The sequence below is a fragment of the Nyctereutes procyonoides genome, unplaced genomic scaffold, assembly GCF_905146905.1.
Source record: "Nyctereutes procyonoides isolate TBG_1078 unplaced genomic scaffold, NYPRO_anot_genome, whole genome shotgun sequence".
Taxonomy (NCBI): domain Eukaryota; kingdom Metazoa; phylum Chordata; class Mammalia; order Carnivora; family Canidae; genus Nyctereutes; species Nyctereutes procyonoides.
Window position 1 is genome coordinate 82382182 of NW_026575146.1, and position 20120 is coordinate 82402301.

The 20120-nt window shown below is 38.9% G+C and overlaps 1 protein-coding gene across 5 annotated transcripts in view; it reads right to left on the reverse strand.

Annotated features, from left to right (window-relative positions):
• ZNF461 (zinc finger protein 461) overlaps positions 1-20120 on the reverse strand; it is a 52333-nt gene that overhangs the window by 18699 nt on the left and 13514 nt on the right. Inside the window, exons 1-2 of one of the 5 annotated variants that reach the window (XM_055310694.1) lie at positions 16291-17721; positions 13335-13421 (exon numbers count right to left, since the gene is read on the reverse strand). The exons of 1 other annotated variant lie outside the window; for it this stretch is intronic. In XM_055310694.1, coding sequence (XP_055166669.1) covers positions 13335-13343 — 9 coding nt within the window. In that variant the 5' untranslated portion in view covers positions 13344-13421; positions 16291-17721. Of the gene's footprint in view, positions 1-13334; positions 13422-16290; positions 17722-20120 lie in introns of those variants that run through there. 3 more of the 5 variants (XM_055310693.1, XM_055310691.1, XM_055310692.1) reach the window with 3 other exon arrangements.

A 20120-nucleotide genomic window follows, 5' to 3' on the forward strand; every position in this document is an offset into this window, starting at 1 on the left:
ATGATAGTATATATAGTATATAGTGAGTATACAGGCAAAGGTTGGAAGCTTGTGACTAAAAGCAATTTAGTGGAAATGAAGCAGAGTGCCTACATGCTCTCAAAAATTCAATTTTTGGGGAAGCCCAGGTGGCTCAGCAGTTTAGCGCTGCCTTCGGCCCAGGGCGTGATCCTGGAGACCCAGGATTGAGTCCACATCTGGAGCCTACTTCTCCCTCTGCCTGTCTCTGCCTCTTTCTCTCTCTCCTCTCTGTATTTCTCATGAATAAATAAATAAAATCTTTTTTAAAAATTCAATTTTTGCAGACACATCCTCTGGCATAGGACGGAAAACTGTTAATCAGTCATCTAGAAATTTAAAAAATTAAGTAGAGGCTCCCAATTAACTAGTTGGAAATTTTTTTAATGTTTCCAGAATGTCTTATGAAAACCTCCATCTTGAGAAAAAGGACTCAAAGATTTTTCTTCATCATATGCATATTTACTTCTCATGCAAATTCTTTAGTTAATATCCAGTGCAGATTGTATTTTCCAAGGATAGATAGAACAACTCCCATCCCATATTTTCTTCTTCAGTGTAACCTTGACATGCTCTCATACCATTGTTGTAAGGTCTATGTCCTCTGCCCTTGAACCTGATCTTGGGAAAACAGTTGTGACTTACCCAACTTATAAAGTATAGCAGAAATGACTATGTGACTTCTGAAGCGATTATAAAAATGCCTCTCCACCCAGTAAGAACACCCTACATCAATTCCCAAAACGTCTATTTAGAAAGATTAAAATTGTGGAAAAGTTCAAAGATTTCCCGTGTATGATTCAATTACCCATTTTTCCCTAACAACACCATTTCCTGTGAGGACATCTCAACTGGATGGCTGGTTTTTCTCCTATAACCTTACTCTGTCCGCAATCTCATTGTGTCCTCTCTTCTCATTGCTGGTGCCAACAACTGTCCCTTCTTATCTAAAATCTAATGTCATCATTTCATCAGACAATATGTGATTATCTTTACCTACTGCAGTGATGTAGTAACATCCAGATTTTTCCCCCTCAGGAATTTTAGCTCCTGGCTCAGTGCCACTAACTCCAATATGACTTCTATCTTAATTGTCAGTGATGATGTGTCTTCCACTCCAGTTCACTCTTTATATCACTACCCTACACCTCGTCATTAATAGTAACTTCAACATCTCCAAAATATCCTTCTCTGGTCACCTTTACATTGTCACTTACCACATTCATACCTCTTCTCCCCTTCCTACCCAATTTAAACTCTGTATCAACTAATCATCCAACTTCATAATGGCTCCTAATGTGAACTTCCTTTTCACACTTGCTTAGGAAAGCTTGAATCTTAGATAAATCTCTCTTCCTCCTCTATTACAGTATCTGTGTAGCCAAATATGACTAGAGAAAATCACTAACCTTAAAGACAATTTTTTATTTTTATATTTTATTTTCCTTTCTTAAATGGCTCAGAACAAAAAAGAGAAACATTCAGATGTCTTACTGCTACCTTTGTCCTTTCCATTTTGTCTCCCACCTCCTCACCTGTTTTAGATAAGCAATTTTATAAGTTCCTTTGTATGGCTTTGCAATGTTTTTAAGCAAATACAAATACACATACGTATTATTTTTTAAAACCTTTACACAAAAGGTAACATACTATAATATATACACTGTTCTGTGTTTGATTTTTAAATTCTTGAGAGCTTGTTTGGAGGTTCTAGCAGGGGAGCGCAGCTACTCGTATACCCTTGACCGAAGAACGGTCCTCCTCTATCGGGGATGGTTGTCCTCTTCGACCGAGCGCGCAGCTTCGGGAGGGACGCACATGGAGCGGTGAGGGAGGAAGGGGACACCCGCCTAGCCAGCCAGATCAGCCGAATCAACCCTGGCGATCAATGGGGTGACAGATGTCGCAGCCAGATCGCCCTCACATCCTGATTTTTAAATTCTAAGATTAATGGTTTCCTTATTTTTCTATAGGTACATATTATTTTTTAAAAATAATTTTAAAAAATTTTTAAAAATTTATCATAGCTTATTTAACTAGATGTCTATACACAGACACTTGGTTGTTTACAATCTTCTGCTCTAACAAACAATGGTGCAATGAATACTCTTGTAAATACGTTATTTTATATACATAAAGGCATATCTGTAACAGAAAGTCTCAGAAATCAGGTTGTTAGGTCAGAATGGAAAATGCATTGGTCATTTTAGTAGATGGTGTCAAGCTGCCCTCTATAGCAACTGGACAATTTTGTCAGATGCAGCAATATATGAGAGTATCCATTTCTTCACAGCCAAGGCAGCAAAGCATTTTTTTAAAAGATTTTATTTATTTATTTATTTATTTATTTATTTATTTATTTATGAGAGAGAGAGAGAGAGAGAGCAGAGACAGGCAGAGGGAGAAGCAGGCTCCATGCAGGGAGCTCGATGTGGGACTTGATCCCGGGACTCCAGGATCGCGCCCTGGGCTGAAGGCAGGCGCTAAACCACTGGGCCACCCAGGGATCCCCTAAGGCATTTTGTTAAAACATTTTGTTTCTATCAATTTAATATGATAAAGAAATCATATGTCAGAATTTTAATTGGTATTTCCTGAATTATGAGTTAAGTATTATTCTTTTTTAGGGTCTTTTATATTTATTTTTCTTTGAAATTTCTGTTCAGGTACCTTGACTCTTTTCCTACTGGGCTATCAGTCTCCTTCTTAAATTTCTTAGTCTTTATAAATCTGATAAGTTCAGTGCCTCTATATGAATTGTAAATACTTTCTACATTTTGACATTTCTCTTCTGACTTTGCTTACTAGTTTCTTGTCATGCAGAAGCTTTTTATTTTTATGTAATCAAATTATTAAATACTTTCTCTTTTAGTTCCTACAATTTTGAGTCCTAGTTAGAAAGTCCTTCCTCACATCAAAGTTATGAAGAAGTACTTCCATGTTTTAGTCCAGTAATGTCATGATTGCATTTTTAAAACTTAAATCATTCAATTTAATTGGAGTTTAGGGATCCCTGGGTGGCGCAGCAGTTTGGCGCCTGTCTTTGGCCCAGGGCGTGATCCTGGAGACCCAGGATCGAATCCCATGTCGGGCTCCCGGTGCATGGAGCCTGCTTCTCCCTCTGCCTATGTCTCTGCCTCTCTCTCTCTCTGTGACTGTCATAAATAAATAGAAATTTAAAAAAAATTAATTGGAGTTTATCCTATATGGTAGATGAGATATAGATTGGGCTTTATCTTTTCCAGAATGGCTACCTAGCTATCCAACATTATTTATCAATAGTCTATCTTTAACCAAGGAGGGAAAAGAATTGTATACGAAAATTATAATATGCTGATGAAAGAAACCTAAGACACAAAAAATGAAAAGATATTCCATGCTTAAGGAATGGAAGAATTAACATTGGTAAAATGTCCATACTACTCAAAGCAATCAACAGATTCAATGTAATCCTTTGAATCCCAATGGAATTTTTCAGAGAAATATAACAAATAATCCTAAAATTTATAATGAAACCATCAAAAAGACCTCAAATAGCTAGAGCAATTTTGAGAAAAAGAAACAAAGCTGGTGGGCAGCCCCGGTGGCTCAGCGGTTTAGCGCCGCCTTCAGCCCAGGGCATGATCCTGGAGACCTGGGATGGAGTCCCACATAGGACTCCATCTTCTGCCTCTACCTGTGTCTCTGTCTCTGTGTGTGTGTGTCTCCCGTGAATAAATAAATAAAAATCTTAAAAAAAAAAAAAAAGAAAGCTGGAGACATTACATGTCCTCATTCCAAACCACATTACAAAGCTATAGTAATCAAAACAGTATGATATTGCCATAAAAATGGCACATAGATCAGTAAAACAGAATAGGGTCCCACACATACATGGTCAATTAACTTATGACAAAAGAGCCAAGAATATACTATGAAGGAGAGTCTCTTCAATAAATGATGTTGGGAACACTGAACAGCCACATGGAAGAGAATCAAATTGTACCACTATCTTATATCATACATAAAAATAAACTCAAAATGGATTAAAGACTTGAATATAAATTCTGAAATTACAAAACTTCTAGAGGAAATCATAAGTGCTAAAGATACTTGGCAATAACTTTTTGGATTTGATACCAAAAGAGCAAAGGCAAGAAAAGCAAAAATAAACATATGGGACTAAACATATGGGACTACATCAAATTAAAAATCTGCACAGCAAAGGAAACCACCAACAAAAATAAAAGGCAACCTACATGGAGGAAATTTTTGTAAATCATGTATCTGATAAGGGTTTAATAACCAAAATATAAAGAACTACAACTCAATAGCAAAAAAACCCCAAATAATCTGAATTAAAAATAAGTAAAGGATCTGAAAGTAGACATTTCTCCAAAAAAGACATAAAAATGGAAAACAGGTACATGAAAACATGTTCAAAATCACTGATCATCAGGGAAATGCAAATTAAAACCTAATGGGATATTGCCTCACATCTGTCAGAATGGCTATTATCAAAAACACAAAACATAACAAGTGTTAGCAACAATGTGGTGAAAAGGGAACTCTTGTCCACTGTTAGTGAGAAATATAAATTGGTGAACTTACTACAGAAAATAGTATAAAACTTCCTCAAAAAATAAAACAAAACAAAATAAAACTACCATGTGATCCAGCTATTCCACTTCTGGGCATGTAATCAAAAGAAATGAAAATATCTATTTGGAAATATACTGGGACCTCCATGTTCACTGAGGCATCATTTACAATAGGCAACACATAGACACAAATTAAGTATCCTCCAATGGATGAACGGATACAGAAAATGTGATACACACACATATACAGGAATACTATTCAGCCATTAATAAAAAAAATAAAGGAGGGGCACATGGGTGGCTAAGTCAGCTAAGTGTCTGACTCTTGATCCCAGCTTAGGTGTTGATCTCAGGGGCCTGAATTCAAGCCCTGCATTGGGCTCCACGCTGGATGTAAAGCCTACTTAAAAGGGGGGGGGGAGGGCTCAGTCAGTTAAGCATCTGCCTTCGGCTCATGTCATGATATCAGGATTCTGGGATCAAGCCCTGCATTGGTCTCCTCACTCAGTGGGGAGTCTGCTTGTCTTTCTCCTTCTGCCCCTCCCCCTGCTCATGCTCTATCTCTTAAATAAATAAAAACAAATAAAATCTTTTAAAAAAAGGAAATCCTACCATTTCCAACAATTTGGATGGACTCTGACGGCATTATAATAAGTGAAATAAGTCAGACAGAGAAAGACAAATACCATATGATCTCACTTATATGTGATATCTAAAAACAGAAAACAAAAATCAAACTCATAGATACAGAGAACATATTGCTGGTTGTCAGAGGCAGGGGAGGTGGTGGTGAAATGGATGAAGCTGGTCAAAAGGTATAATCCTCCAGTTATAAAATTAATAAGCCCTGGGGATACACAACGTACAATGTGGTGACTATAGCTATTAATACTGTATTGTATATTCAAAAATTGCTAAAAGACTAGATCTGAAAAGTTTTCATCACAAGAAAGAAACCTTGTAACTATATGTGATAATGGATATTAACTAGACTTAATGTGGTGATCATTTTGTAACATATACTAAACCACTATTTTGTGCACCCAAAACCAACAATGTTACATGCCAATTATATCTCAATAAAAAAAGTCTATCTTTAGCCTGCTCTTTTAAGATACCGCTTTTATCAATGTTAAATTATCATATGCAGGTATATTTCTAAATTTTTCAATTCTGTTCCCTTGATCTATTTATATACCAGTATCATGATGTTTTAAGAGCCATGCTTTATATTATGTATAATTATATGAATTATCGAGTAGAGCTAACTTCTTCTCTAAGAAGAGATTAACAAGATCCAGAGTCATAGTCAACAAAATATAATATATAATGTTGAGTATACAATTAAAATTATTAGAAATAATTACTAGTAAAAGATTAGAAATGCAAAAAAAAAAAAAAAAGATGAGAGAAACTCACTAGAAACACCAACAAATGATTCAGATGTTGAAATTAGCAGGCAAAGATTTGAGAAATTTAGGTACTTTGAAAAATAATCAAAGGCAAATCATGAAATCAAGAAATAAAAAATTCACTAGAAGGATCTACAGCAGATTAACACAACAGAAGAAAAGATCAGTACAGGACAAGTCAACAGGAATCACCCACTGAGGTCCAGAGAGAAAAAAGACTGTAGAAAAAAAAAAAAAAGGTAAACAGAGCCATAATGATCTATGAGACATTATCAGTCCAACATACATGTAATCAAAGAGTCAGAAGAGAAAAACAAGGCAAAAAAAATTCTTAGAGGGCAGCCCTGGTGGCGCAGCAGTTTAGCGGGTGTGATCCTGGAGACCCAGGATCGAGTCCCATGTTGGGCTCCCTGCATGGAGCCCGCTTCTCCCTCTGTCTGTGTCTCTGCCTCTCTCTGTGTGTGTCTCTATGAATAAATAAATAAAATCTTTAAAAAAAAATTCTTAGAATCATTGAGCAAAATATTTTCCAAATTTCATTTAAAAAAAAAAAAACAAAACAAAATAAAAAAAAAATTAAAAAAAAAAGAAAAGGGGATCCCTGGGTGGCGCAGCGGTTTGGCGCCTGCCTTTGGCCCAGGGCGCGATCCTGGAGACCCGGGATCGAATCCCACGTCAGGCTCCCGGTGCATGGAGCCTGCTTCTCCCTCTGCCTCTCTCTCTCTCTCTCTCTCTCTGTGGCTATCATAAATAAATAAAAAAAAAATTAAAAAAAAAAAAAGAAAAGCTCTTTAAAAAAAAAAAAAAAAAACCACAGATTCAAGAAGTTCAATGAACCCCCGAGTAACATAAAAACAGAAGGCTAGGGGCACCTGGCTGGCTCACTTGGAAAAACGTAGGACTCTTAATCTCAAGAGTTATGAGTTCAAACCCCACACTGTGTGTAGAGATTACTTACAAAAATAAAACTTTAAAAACAAAGAATACTTATTATAACCAACCTGCTGAACACCAACTATAAGGAAAAAAAAAATCTTAAAAGCAACCAGATTCTCTTCCCCACAAAAGGCACATTATACAGAGGGAAACAATGAGAATCAGAGATTACTTCCCATTAATAACAATGGAGGCAGGACAACAAAACAGTTTCTTTAAAATCTGAAAGAAAACTGTCAGTCTATAATTCTATACCCAACTAAAATCTTTCAGAATTATGGGGAAATAAAGCTTTGGGTCTGTTTTTTGTTTTGTTCTGTCTTTCAAGAGAAACAAAAGCTGTGAGGATTCTTCACCAAAAGACTTGGGCTACAAAAAAAGGTTAAAGCAAAAAAAAGTTAAAGCAAGTTCTTTAGGGGGACAAAAATTGATACTAGGTAAAAACTTCTAACCACAGAGGAATGAAGAGTACTATAAATAATAAATTTGGAGGTAAATAAAAAAGATATTTTCATTTAACAATTTCTTTAAAAGATAACTAATCATTTAAAGAAGAGGAAGCTTTGTGGTTTTAATGCATATAGAAATAAAATATATGACAACAATAGAAAAAAGATGTAAAGGGAAAATGGAAGTATCTAGTTGTAAGATTTTAGCATTATTTGTGAAACTGCATAATTACTGGAAGACTGTAATAAACTCTTTTAAAAGCATATTGGAAATCTTAGAACAACCCCAAAAACAATAAAACAGTAAAAATAGTATAGCTAATAATCCTATAGTGGAGATAAATGGAATTCTAAAAAAGCAGTGGAGATACATGGAACACTAAACAAATATAAAACTTGTCCAAGAGAAGGCAGGAAAATAGGGGGGGAAAGGAAGAATAGATGACAAGGTAATAGATTAAAATCTAATAATTACATTCAATATAAACAGTCCATGGAGAAGTCAGCAAACTTTCTGAAAAGATTCAGACAGTAAACATTTTAGGCTCTATGAATCACATATAGTCCCTATCACATATTATTCTTTATTTATTTGTAACCCTTCAGCAATGCAAAATCATTCTTAGCTTGAGGCTGTGGGCTGGATTTGGCTAGCATGCCACAGATTGCTAACTCCTGATTTAGATACTCAAAGGCAGAGATTATCAGATTAGATAAAAAAATAGGACTGAGGGCAGCCAGTGGCTCAGAGGTTGAGCTTCTGCCTTTGGCCCAGGGCATGATCCTGGGGACTCAGGATCGAGTCCCACATTGGGCTCCCTGCATGGAGCCTGCTTCTCCCTCTGCCTGTGTCTCTGCCTCTCTCTCTCTCTGTGTCTCTCATTAATAAATAAAATCTTAAAAAAAAAATAGGACTGAACTATATGCTGTTATATGAGATACACTTAAAATAAGTTAAAATAAAAGATGGAGGGGATCCCTGGGTGGTGCAGGGGGATCCCTGGGTGGCACAGCGGTTTGGCGCCTGCCTTTGGCCCAGGGCGCGATCCTGGAGACCCGGGATCGAATCCCACGTCGGGCTCCCGGTGCATGGAGCCTGCTTCTCCCTCTGCCTGTGTCTCTGCCTCTCTCTCTCTCTCTCTCTCTCTCTCTCTATCATAAAAAAAAAAAAGATGGAAAAAGATATACCACAAAGTAACAATAAAAGAAAGCTGAAGCAGTTATATTAATAAATAGAATGCAGAGAAAAAAAAAGAATATTACCAAAAGGAACATTTCATAATAAAGGAGTGTCAATTCAGCAAGAGGATATAGGAATCTTGGAGTACCTGGGTGGCTCAGTTGGAAAACCATTCAACTTTTTTTTTTTTTTTAAGCATGCAATTCTTGATTTCAGGTTGTGAGTTCAAGCCCCACACAGGGTGTAGAGATCATTAAAAATAAATAAATAACCAAACAAACTTAAGGAAAACAAGGACATAGTAATCTTAAATATACATGCATCTACTAAAGGATTTCAAGACACATAAAGCAAAACTGACAGAATTGTGTGACAAACGTGATAACTGCTACACTATGGAAACAGCTATCAAAACTGACAGAACTGTAACAAATCAACAGCTGTATCTATAATCTTCAACAGTCCTCTCTCAGTAATTGATAGACTAAGTGACCAAAAAAAAAAAGATATAGAAGAGTTGAGCACTATTACGAAACACTTGACCTAACTGATAAACACTCTATCCAGCAATAGTATAACCCCTTTTTCTTTCAAATGCACATTGAGCAGTCACCAAGATAGTGCACATTTCAGGTCATAAGTTTCAATAAATTTAAAAGGACTGATATCACAGAGTATGTTCTCTGACCACAACAGAATTAAATTATGAATTAAGTTAAAAATGAATTCTCAAAAGGATCTGAAAAAGTCCCCCTAAATTTTTAAGTTAAAGAACACTCTTCAAAATAGCGCACGGGTAAAAGAAAAAAGAATTTGAACTCAAAAAAGAAGAGAAAATTAAACCCAAAATACACAGAAAAAAAGGAAAGAATCAGATCAGTAATTAATGAAATAGCAATGAAGGCAAAGGCAAACTGTAGAGAAAAATTAATAAAACTAAAAGCTAGTCTTTGAAAACATCAATAAAATACTGATGTATTTTAGAATACATATACAAACAAGAAAAAAGACAAATTATTGACATCAGGAATTAAGAAGGGGGCATTACTATAGATCTGACAGGCATTAAAAGGATAATAAGGGAATATTATAAACAACTTTATGCTAATAAATTTGACATCTAAATGGAAATAAATGAATTTCTTGAAAGACACAAATTACTAAACTGATTCAAAAAGAAATGAAACCCCCAAAAGCCCTAGATCAATTAAAGAAATTAAAGCCTCCCCATGAAGAAAACTCCAAATTCAGATGGTGCATTTACTTACTACTGCTGCTGTAACAAATATAGTAACTTAAAACAACAGATTTATTATCTGACAGATATATATGTTAGAAGTCCAACAAGGGGGATCCCCGGGTGGCTCAGGGGTTTAGCGCCTGTCTTGGGCCCAGGGCGTGATCCTGGAGACCTGGGATCGAGTCCTGCGTCGGGCTCCCCGCGTGGAGCCTGCTTCTCCCTCTGCCTGTGTCTCTGCCTCTCTCTGTCTCTGTGCCTCTCATGAATAAATAAATAAAATATTAAAAAAAAAAAGAAGTCCAACAAGGGTTTCACTAGACTAAATCAAGATGTCAGCAGGGCTATGTACCTTTCTGGTGGCTTTAGGAAAGAGTCTATTTTCTTGCCTTTTCTAGCTTCCAGAGGCCTCTTACATGGTTCATGGCCCCCTTCCTCCATTTTCCTTTTTTTTTTTTTTAAGATTTTATTTATTTATTCATGACAGAGAGAGAGAGAGAGAGAGAGAGAGAGAGAGAGAGAGAGAAAGGGCAGAGGGAGAAGCAGGCTCCGAGCAGGGAGCCCAACATGGGACTCGATTCTGGGTCTCCAGGATCATGCCCTAGGCTGAAGGCCGCACTAAACTGCTGGGCCACCGGGGCTGTCCCCTTCCTCCATTTTCAAAGCCAGTAACATTTCATTTCACTAACAGGAGTATGCACATTCCATTCTCACACTCCCTCTGATCCTGATTCTTCAGATAATCAAAAATAATCTCCCTATCTCAAAATCATTAATTTAATAACATCTGCAAATTCCCTTTTGCCACATAAGGCACCATATTCACAGGTTCCAGTATTAGCATGTAGACATCTCTGGGGGTCATTATTCTGCTTACTATAGATGCCTTTGTTGTTGAATTCTATCAGACAATAGAGGAAGAAATAATACAATTCAGTAAATTCTTCCAGAAAATAGAAGAGGATGCATTTCCTGACTTATTTTATAAATTAAGGTGGAATAAAGACATTTTCAAATAAAGAAAGCTGAGACTATTTATCATGAGAAGACACAAACTGTAGATGCAGAAGGAAGATCTTCAAGTTAAAAAGAAATGACACCAAATAGAAATTCAGATCTCAAGAAGCAAGAGCAATTAAAAATGGTATATATGTGAATAAATAAAATGTATTTGCAAATAATCCAATAATGTACTTTTTCCAGATTCTTTTTAGTTCCTTTGTTTCTGTGGATTTTCTGCTTTTTAAATTTTTATATTATGCTTTCTCTTTCTTTCCTAATTTAAGATTTATATTATTATCTCATTAATTATGTTTTTCCTATTTTCTAACACATAAAATTTTTATCTTTATAATTCCTTCCATAATTCCTTCTACTTCTTTTCAATTTATATATTTTCATTATTTTATTAGAAGCATTAAAACTGTAACTTTGCCCTTAGAGTCTTACTTTAACTAAATCCTATGGGTTCCAAAATGTAGTGTTATCACAGAGTACCAGAAATTCTTTTATTTTTATTTTTTAAAGATTTTATTTATTTATTCATGAGAGACACAGAGAAAGAGAGAAAGGCAGAGACACAAGCAGAGGGAGAAGCAGGCTCCATACAGGGAGCTCGATATGGAACTCAATCCTGGGACCCCAGGATCATGCCCTGGGCCAAAGGCAGGTGCTAAACCCCTAAGCCACCCAAGGATCCCAAAATTCTTTACTTTTTTTTTTTTTTAAGATTTATTTATTTATTCAGAGAGAGAGAGGCAGAAACACAGGCAGAGGGAGAAGCAGGCTCCACGCAGGAAGCCTGATCTGGGACTTGATCCCGGGTCTCCAGGATCAAACTCCGGGCTGCAGGCGGCGCTAAACCGCTGCACCACCAGGGCTGCCCCAAAATTCTTTACTTTTGGATTGTATTTCATCTTTGATCCAGGAATTGAGATTTTATAAAATGTTGGTAAGAATAACTTTATTTTTCTGATTTTTTTTAAAGATTTATTTATTCATAAGAGACACACAGAGAGAGAGGGGGGCAAAGACACAGGCAGAGGGAGAAGCAGGCTCCATGCAGGGAGCCCAATGTGGGACTTGATCCTGGGACTTCAGGATCACGCTCTGGGCCGAAGGCAAGCGCTAAACCGCTGAGCCACCCAGGGATCCTGATTTTGTTATTAAATCCTAGCTATATTTCATTGTGTTCAGAGAATATGGTATATCATTTCTTCTTACTTGGACCTTATTGTAGCCTAATATTACGTCATTTTTCCTGATTGGTCTATGGACACTTGAAAAGTACATATATTTGTTATTACTAGGATATAGAATTGAATATATATCAATTAGGTAGATTTGATGGAGTGTTTCATCCTTACTAAATTTGTCTACTTGGCTTGACTTTGAAAGGGTTAATTAGGTCCTCTACTACTTCCTTCTATCTGCTTTCCTATTTGCTCAAGGAAATTTGATGCTATAATATTTGATATATGTGTATTTACAACTATGTTATCTTCATTTTGAAATGTATGCCTTAGAATTATATACTACCCTTTGCCATGTTTAATGGTGTTATGTGGCCTGAATTTTTGTCTGTTTTTAGTTTCCATTTGTCTGGCATAATTTATCCATCCTTTCATTAAACTTTCTGAGTCATTTAAGTATCTCAGAGTCTCTGAGTGCAAAGAGTTGAGTTTTTCTTTGAGACTCAACCTAAAAGCCTTTTTCTTTTGTGAGTTAAAATTCATATACATTTATTGATAGGACATATATTTGTTTTTTGGTCTTAGCTTTATCTTGTAATTGTTTTGTTCATTTGTTCATATATGTGTGTGTGTATGTATCTGTGTCTTAAATCTTAAGTCTTGGGGTGCCACGGTGGCTCAGTCAGTTAAAGTGTCTGTCTTCAGCTCATGATCTCAGGGTCCTGAGGATCGAGCCCATGTCAGGCTCCCTGCTAGACAGGGAATCTGCTTCTTCCTCCCCCTCTCTCCCTCTAACCCCCACTTGTGTTCCCTCACTCTCTCAAATAAATAAATAGAATCTTTTAAAAAAATCTAAGTCTGGTAGTACTTAAGTTATTTTTGTCTCTCTCACTACAAGTTAAGTTCTACAAGGGATGATTTGTATGTGTCTGATTTTTTCCCCCACCAATTTATTCATAGTTACCTAGAAGTGTGCTTGTCACACAGTAGGTACTCAAAAATATTTGTTAAATCACCTCATCAAACCAAAGTTCTGACAAGAGAAACATCAATATTTCCCTCAAAAGAATACTATTTCTGTTCTCTTCCCCTGGCAAAAGTCTGAGCATATGGGAAATGAAAAATGATGTATTGAATGAGTATAAGAACACTGGTTAGAAAGGAGAGGAGCAAAAAAGGAAGACCTTGAAGTTTTGAAACCAACACTTACTCACTTGTAAGTTATTGTAGGATATTCACTTAGGCAACAATATCAGGATAAAGAATGCAAATATTCATATGACTACGGAAAAAAAGGACATCAATTAGGAACCAAAAAAAATCAACTTACATTGGCCATGGCTTTTTAAGAATTCAATGTATTAGTCCTCTTCTTAGTTTCACTTTAGAAGAAATTCACAGTCCAAAGAAAATGTTGCTGGATGAGAGGGGTTTAAAAAAAAGACATGTGATGATCTTGCTTCTTAGCTTCCGAAGTGCTAATATAGAATGACATTTTTCTTCCCTCTTCGTATCTTCTATGCCCAGTCCCCATACACATAAAAAGTAAGAGGGAAATTGGACAAATCCCAACCTTACTCAAAACAGGAAGGAAGCCAGGAATAGTGGGATGGATTCAAGAAAGACTGGGTCCAGGCTTTTCAGCAGGACAGATTTAGAGAGGCAGACCAGTGTCCCTATAACAAAATGGTCCCAACCAACCTATTCAGACGTCTACTGACAAGATCCTCGATGAGTTTAAGAGGAAAAGGAAATGGTCATTACAAAAAGATTAGGGAAATAGAAAACGATCTAAAAGACCTACTGCATAACTCACAGGAATTTCAAAAATAGAGACTGATGGAACACAGACAAAAAAGAAGAAATAAATAGAACAAAAATTTCCTGACCAGGGCGCCTGAGTGGCACAGGCAATTAAGCGATAGTCTTGATTTTGGCTGAGGTCACAAGAATCAGCCTACCGGGCAGCCCGAGTGGCTCAGCGGTTTAGCGCCACCTGCAGCCCAGGTTGTGATCCTGGAGACCCGGGAACCAGTCCCACATCGGGCTCCCTGCATGGGACCTGCTTCTCCCTCTGTCTGTGTCTCTGCCTCTCTCTCATATTCTGTGTCTCTCATGAATAAATAAATAAAATCTTAAAAAAAAAAAAAAAGGAATCAGCCTACACTGGGCTCTGGGCTGAGCCTAAAGCCTGCTTAAAATTCTCTCTCTCGGGCAGCCCCCGTGGCGCAGCGGTTTAGAGCCGCCTGCAGCCTGGGGTGTGATCCTGGGGACCCAGGATCCAGTCCCACGTCGGGCTCCCTGCATGGAGCCTGCTTCTCCCTCTGCTTGTGTCTCTGCCTCTCTCTCTCTCTCTCCCTCTGTGTCTCTATGAATAAATAAATAAAAAATCTTAAAAAAAAAATTCTCCCTCTCACCTCCCTCCCCACTCAGCTCCCCCACACATGTGCACATGTGATCTCTCTCTCTATATATATAAATATATATATAAAATTCCAGACCAAATGAATACTTGAGACTTTAGTTTGGAGTACTGGTGAGAATTTTAAAAAGTACACCTGTAAGCATCCTGGAAAATCTTCTGAAATTTATTCCTGAATACAGACAAAAGACCTAAATATCATGTAATAAAGAATTACAAAACCAATGTGTCTAATCTTTTTTTTAAGATTTATTTATTTATTTATGAGAGAGAGAGAGAGAGAGAGGCAGAGACACAGGAGGAGGAAGAAGCAGGCTCCATGCCAGGAGCCTGACGTGGGACTCAATCCCGGGACTCCAGGATCGCGCCCTGGGCCAAAGGCAGGCGCCAAACTGCTGAGCCACCCAGGGATCCCCGAATGTGTCTAATCTTTTAGGGAAAAATACATACATACGTAGGCATATATATATGTATATAAAGAAGGTGAAAGTATTTATAATAAGATATTCAAAGTGAGGGTGCCTGGGTGGCTCAGGTGGTTGTACGTCTCACTCTTGGTTCTGGCTCCAGTCATGATCTCTGTGGGATCAAACCCCATGTGGGATGGCTTGGCCCTCTCCCTCTGCTCCTCCCCCTGCTCACTGTTCCCTTTTTCTCTCTGTCAAATAAATAAATAAATGAATAAATAAATTATTTTAAAAATTGCTTTGAGTGGCTGAAGAATCATAGACAACTTTTAACTTTTACTTTAAATAAAGTAATATAACAAGGAATTTTAAAAGTTTTTATGAACGTTTCAGGTAAGAAGCAGCTCCTAATCATTAGACTGATTTTGGATGAGCAAGAGTACCATTCTTTCCTCCTACTCTAAGGTGTTTCTAAGGAGAATGGCAGAAGTAGTGAGGTAGAGAAGTATGAAGGACATCTGAGTGGCTCAGTGGTTGAGCATCTGCCTTCGGCTCAGGGCATGATCCCGGAGTCCTGGGATCAAGCCCCACATGGGGCTCCCCATAGGGAGCCTGATTCTCCCTCTGCCTGTCTCTGCCTCTCTGTGTGTCTCTCATGAATAAATAAATAAAATCTTTAAAAAAAAAAAAAGAACTATGAGACACGAGGCCTTTCCTAAGTAATCTCCAAATCCAAGGTGGAGCTGAAGTCACAATCCCAAGATCAAGAATCCCAAGCTCTTAACTAAGTCAGCCAGGTGCCCCTAACCAAGACTTTCTTGAAGCTCAAACATTGTGTGACCTTGTGGGTGATGTGGAGTGCGACAGTGTCTGTGACCATGGTAATTATGACTCTTTAACATTTGGTGATATGCTTGAGTTCTTCAGATAAGTGTTGGGGATGAGGGCTAAGTGGGCATAAAGTCAGTTTGTGGTTGGGGAGTGACTGTTCGGTTTGTTTTACTATATGATATATATGTGGCTGTGTCTGAGGTTGTGTGATGATGACAAACGTGGGTTGGATTGTCTTTTTGTCTTTGGTTGTGTGAATCTACAGGTGAATATTGGAAAGTCTCCCTTATTGCCTGACTCCGTGAGCCTGAGTGTAACGGCTTGTGTAATTGTGCTTTTTTCCTTTTATGCAGGAACACAATAGCCACCCGCAGTCATGGTCACCATCACATACAAACTCCATTCACACAAATCGTCACTCAGACAATTAAACTGCCACAAAAGCACGATCCCGAACCCAGTCGCTATCACCAGAACCAAATACACTCAGTCCAGAGACAAACTCATAGTTTCCTTCACGCACTCAAAACAACCCAACCTATCCTCCCTAAGCAGCTCCCGCACTTTGGAGGCCTAACACTCCAGATACTCCTCTTATCCAGGCCTTGAGCTCCAGGATTCCTTACCTTCAGCATCCTCGGGAAGGGCGCTGGTCCAAACTCGGATTCGCATTCCAGGCGAGGCCGCGCGCCTAGCCTCGCACGCCCTGCTGGTCGGGTAAAGTCCTCACCTGCCTCAGCCGCCGACCATTCCGCAGACGTTCCTACCGGAAGTAGCTTTGCACCGCTGTGTCCTCTGGGAAACGTAGTCCGAAAGGAAAGAGCCCAGGCGCTGAAAGAGGTAAACCTTCCGCCAGGTTTCGGGATGCACCTGCTCAGTTTCACGCAGTCCTGGAGTGACGCTACAACCTCTTCGTTTCCAAGGCTTGGTGCCGAATTTTGGGTCTGAATTTGGGACCTCGGATTCCTCTGAGGGAGGATTTCGAGCCTGGCACTGTGGCTGTCCCTACCCCCTTCAAGGTGGACGCGCACGTGCTGTGGTTTGAGAGAATTGTTGTCTGATGCGGGGGAATCCGGCCTTCGTCTGTAAGGTGGCGGTGCGAGATGTGTTTTATGAGTCCGAAGAGGGTGAGGAGTCTCAGGGTGCCGGAGTGAGGATATTGGTTAGTGAAACGTTTTTGAGACCGTTGGAAATAGTGGTTGTGCTGTATACCCGTGTGGGTTCACGCGGTGAACTCGGCCACGTGCAGGGATTGTGGAGTGCTGTGATCTAACGTGGTTTAGGAGTGAGGGGACTGTGTGATTGATTACACGTGCCTATGGGCGGCGCGACTCTACGGGCAGTAAACTTGTAACGTTCTGTGGGAGGCCGTGTTGGGTCCACCTATGACTAGTAGGAGCAGTTGGCTGCGGTGGGTGTCTGTCGCAAGAAGGGAGGAGGTTGGTCTCCCTGAGACCGGGATGTGTGTGTGTTTGTCTGTGTGAACCCTGATGGATGAAACCGATCCCTGGGCCAGGCAGAGCTGACCTTGATCCTTACACTTATGCGTGGGAGAGGCATGAAGCGACACTGTGAGCTCTGTGTGTGAGAAACCAGAGTTGACTGAGAGGGTGGAAGCCAGTACAGATTATCTGCTAGAAGGGGCAAATCTAAAGATTTTTTTAACCTTGCTTAAGTCCAGAAACCCTATCTCAAAGTGCCATGTGAAGAAATGTATCGGTGAGAACAAGTGGTTGTGTTTCTGGGTCTGATACTTGGTCACATGTATGCGTTGGTTGCACTTGGTATTGTCAAAGGTGTTGAGTGAAATGTACAAGTATGGGAAAGTGGTTTGTGATTGTACTCATCTCTAAATGAATTGTATGATAGTGCAAGGGCAGGTGATTAAACATTGTGACTCTAAGGTTGATAACGTGTCGGTTTTAAATGAGTACGATTGGGAGATCACGTGAGATCTGGTAAATTTGTTTTTGTGTGTTTGAATGCAACTTAAAATCTGGATTTTGGAAGATAATGTATTTGGTTGCGATCTGAATATAGTAACTATATAAGTGACTGAAATATTATGTGTGAGATTGAGTATGAGGTGATACCTACTCTAACCTTCTTTACCTACCTCAAAAAAGATGATCATTAAGCTTCCTGAAGCATAGATTTTACTTGAAAATTAAGTTTCCAATAGAAATTTTTAAAAATCTAAGTAACTTGAAACATGGATTTTAAAAATATGAAATTATTATGAATGCAAAATGATCATGAAAGAATTTTTTAAATCTCTGTTATAGGGTAATTGGGAATATGGTATTCTTTGGTGGAAGTGAAATAGATGGGAGTCTTAATTCTTACTCTGTATAAGTGAAAGAGTTCCAGTCAAGTGAACAAAAGCCTAACTTGAATAATAAAAGGTCATGGACTATCAGTCAATTCTCAGACTTGACCCAGTATGCAGACCCAGAACCTCTTGAGTGAAAAGGTTACACTGCCAAAAATTTATGCTGATAATTTTCCCACATGCTTTCCCCAAAAACCCACAGCTTTTACCAGGGTGACCATACATTGAGGAAAAGGAAATAATTAGACCTTAGACACTGGCTTTGAGCTGACACTAATTCCAGGAGACCCAGAACCTTACTGGTCTACCAGTCAGGGTAGGGACTTAAGGAGGTCTGGTGATCAGTGTTGTTTTAGCTAAGGTCCATCTCACAGCAGATCCAATAGGTGCCTGAACCCATCTTGTGGTTTCTCCTCCAGTTCTTGAATGGATAATTGCAACAGACATACTCAGCAACTGTCTCTCTGGCCTGTTGAGCGAGGAAAGGACAACTGTAAACTACTAAAACTGCCTCTATCTAAAAAAATAAAATAAAATAATAGACCAGAAGAATACTGCATTCCTGGAGGGACTGCAGAGATTAGTGCCACTATTAAGAATTTTGAAGAGGGGCTCTTAGGTGGCTCAGTGGTTGAGCGTCTGCCTTTGGCTCAGGTTGTGATCCTGGGGTCCTGGGATCCAGTCCCACATCAGGCTCCCAGCAGGGAGTCTGCTTCTCCCTCCGCCTCTGTCTCTGCCTCTTTCTGTGTCTCTCATGAATGAATAAATAAAATCTTTAAAAAAACTTTTTAAATTTAAAAGAACTTTAAAGATGCAGGGATGGTGATTCCCACCATATCCCCATTCAACTTGCCTATTTGGCCTCTGCAGATAGAGGAATCTTGGTGAATGACAATGGGTTATCATAAGCTGGTTATTGACTCCAACTGCAGCTGTTTTACCACGTGTGATTTCATCAGTTAAGCAAATTAACACATTCCCTGGTACCTCCTATATGATTACTGATCTAGCAATTTTTCCCCCTCCATCCCTGTTAATAAAGACAACCAGAAACAACTGTTTTCACTTGGCAAGAACAATATACCTTCCATGTTCTATCTCAGAGGTACATCAGCTCTTCAGCCCTATAATTTAGTTTACAGTGATAATAATTTAGTTACAGGAATCTTAATTGTCTTTCCCTTCCACAAGATGTCACACTGGTCAGATACATTGATGACACTATGCCATTGGGCCTAGTGAGCAAGAAATGGCAACCACTCTAGATTTACTGATAAGACTTCTATGTGTCAGGTTTGGGAAATAAATCCAACAAAAAGTTAGAGGTCTACCTACCTCAGTGAAATTTCTAGGAGTCCAGTGGTGTGTGGCATGTCATGATATCCCTTCTAAGGATGAAGGATAAGTCATTGCATCTGGCTCCCACAACCAAAAAAGAGGCACAAAGCCTAATGAACCTCTGGATTTTGGAGGCAATCTATTCTTCATTTGGGTGTGTTATTTCAGCCCATTTACCAAGTCATGTGAAAAGCTGCTAGTTTTGAGTAGGGCCCAGAACAAGAGAAGGCTCTGACTCTGCCGCAAGTCCAAAAAATACAAGCACTTTGCCTCTTGGGCCATAAAGCCCTGTATCCAAGGTTGTTTGAAATATCAGAGGCAGGGGCACCTGGGTGGCTCAGTTGGTTAAACATCTGCCTCGGACTCAGGTCATGATCTGAGGGTGCTGGATTGAGCCCCTGCATTGGCATCCCTGCTCAGTAGGGAGCCTGCTTCTCCCTCTCTTCCCTGTGTGCTCTCTCTCCCTATCTCTTTCTCTCTTTCAAATCTTAAAAATATCAGAGGCAGATAGTGATGCTGCCTGGAGCCTTTGACAGGACCCTATACATGGGTCACAGTTCAGGCCCTTAGGATTTTGAAGCAGTCTTGCCATTCTCTGTAGTTAACTACTCACTTTTTGAAAAACAGTTTTGGCCTGCTACTGGGCCTTAGAGACTAAACACTAAACCATGGGCCACCAAGTTACCATCATAAACTGGGTGTAATCTGACCCAACAAACCATTAATAGGGCCCAGAACAAGAGAAGGCTTTGGTGTGTGTAGGTTGTGTAGAGCAGCACTCATAAA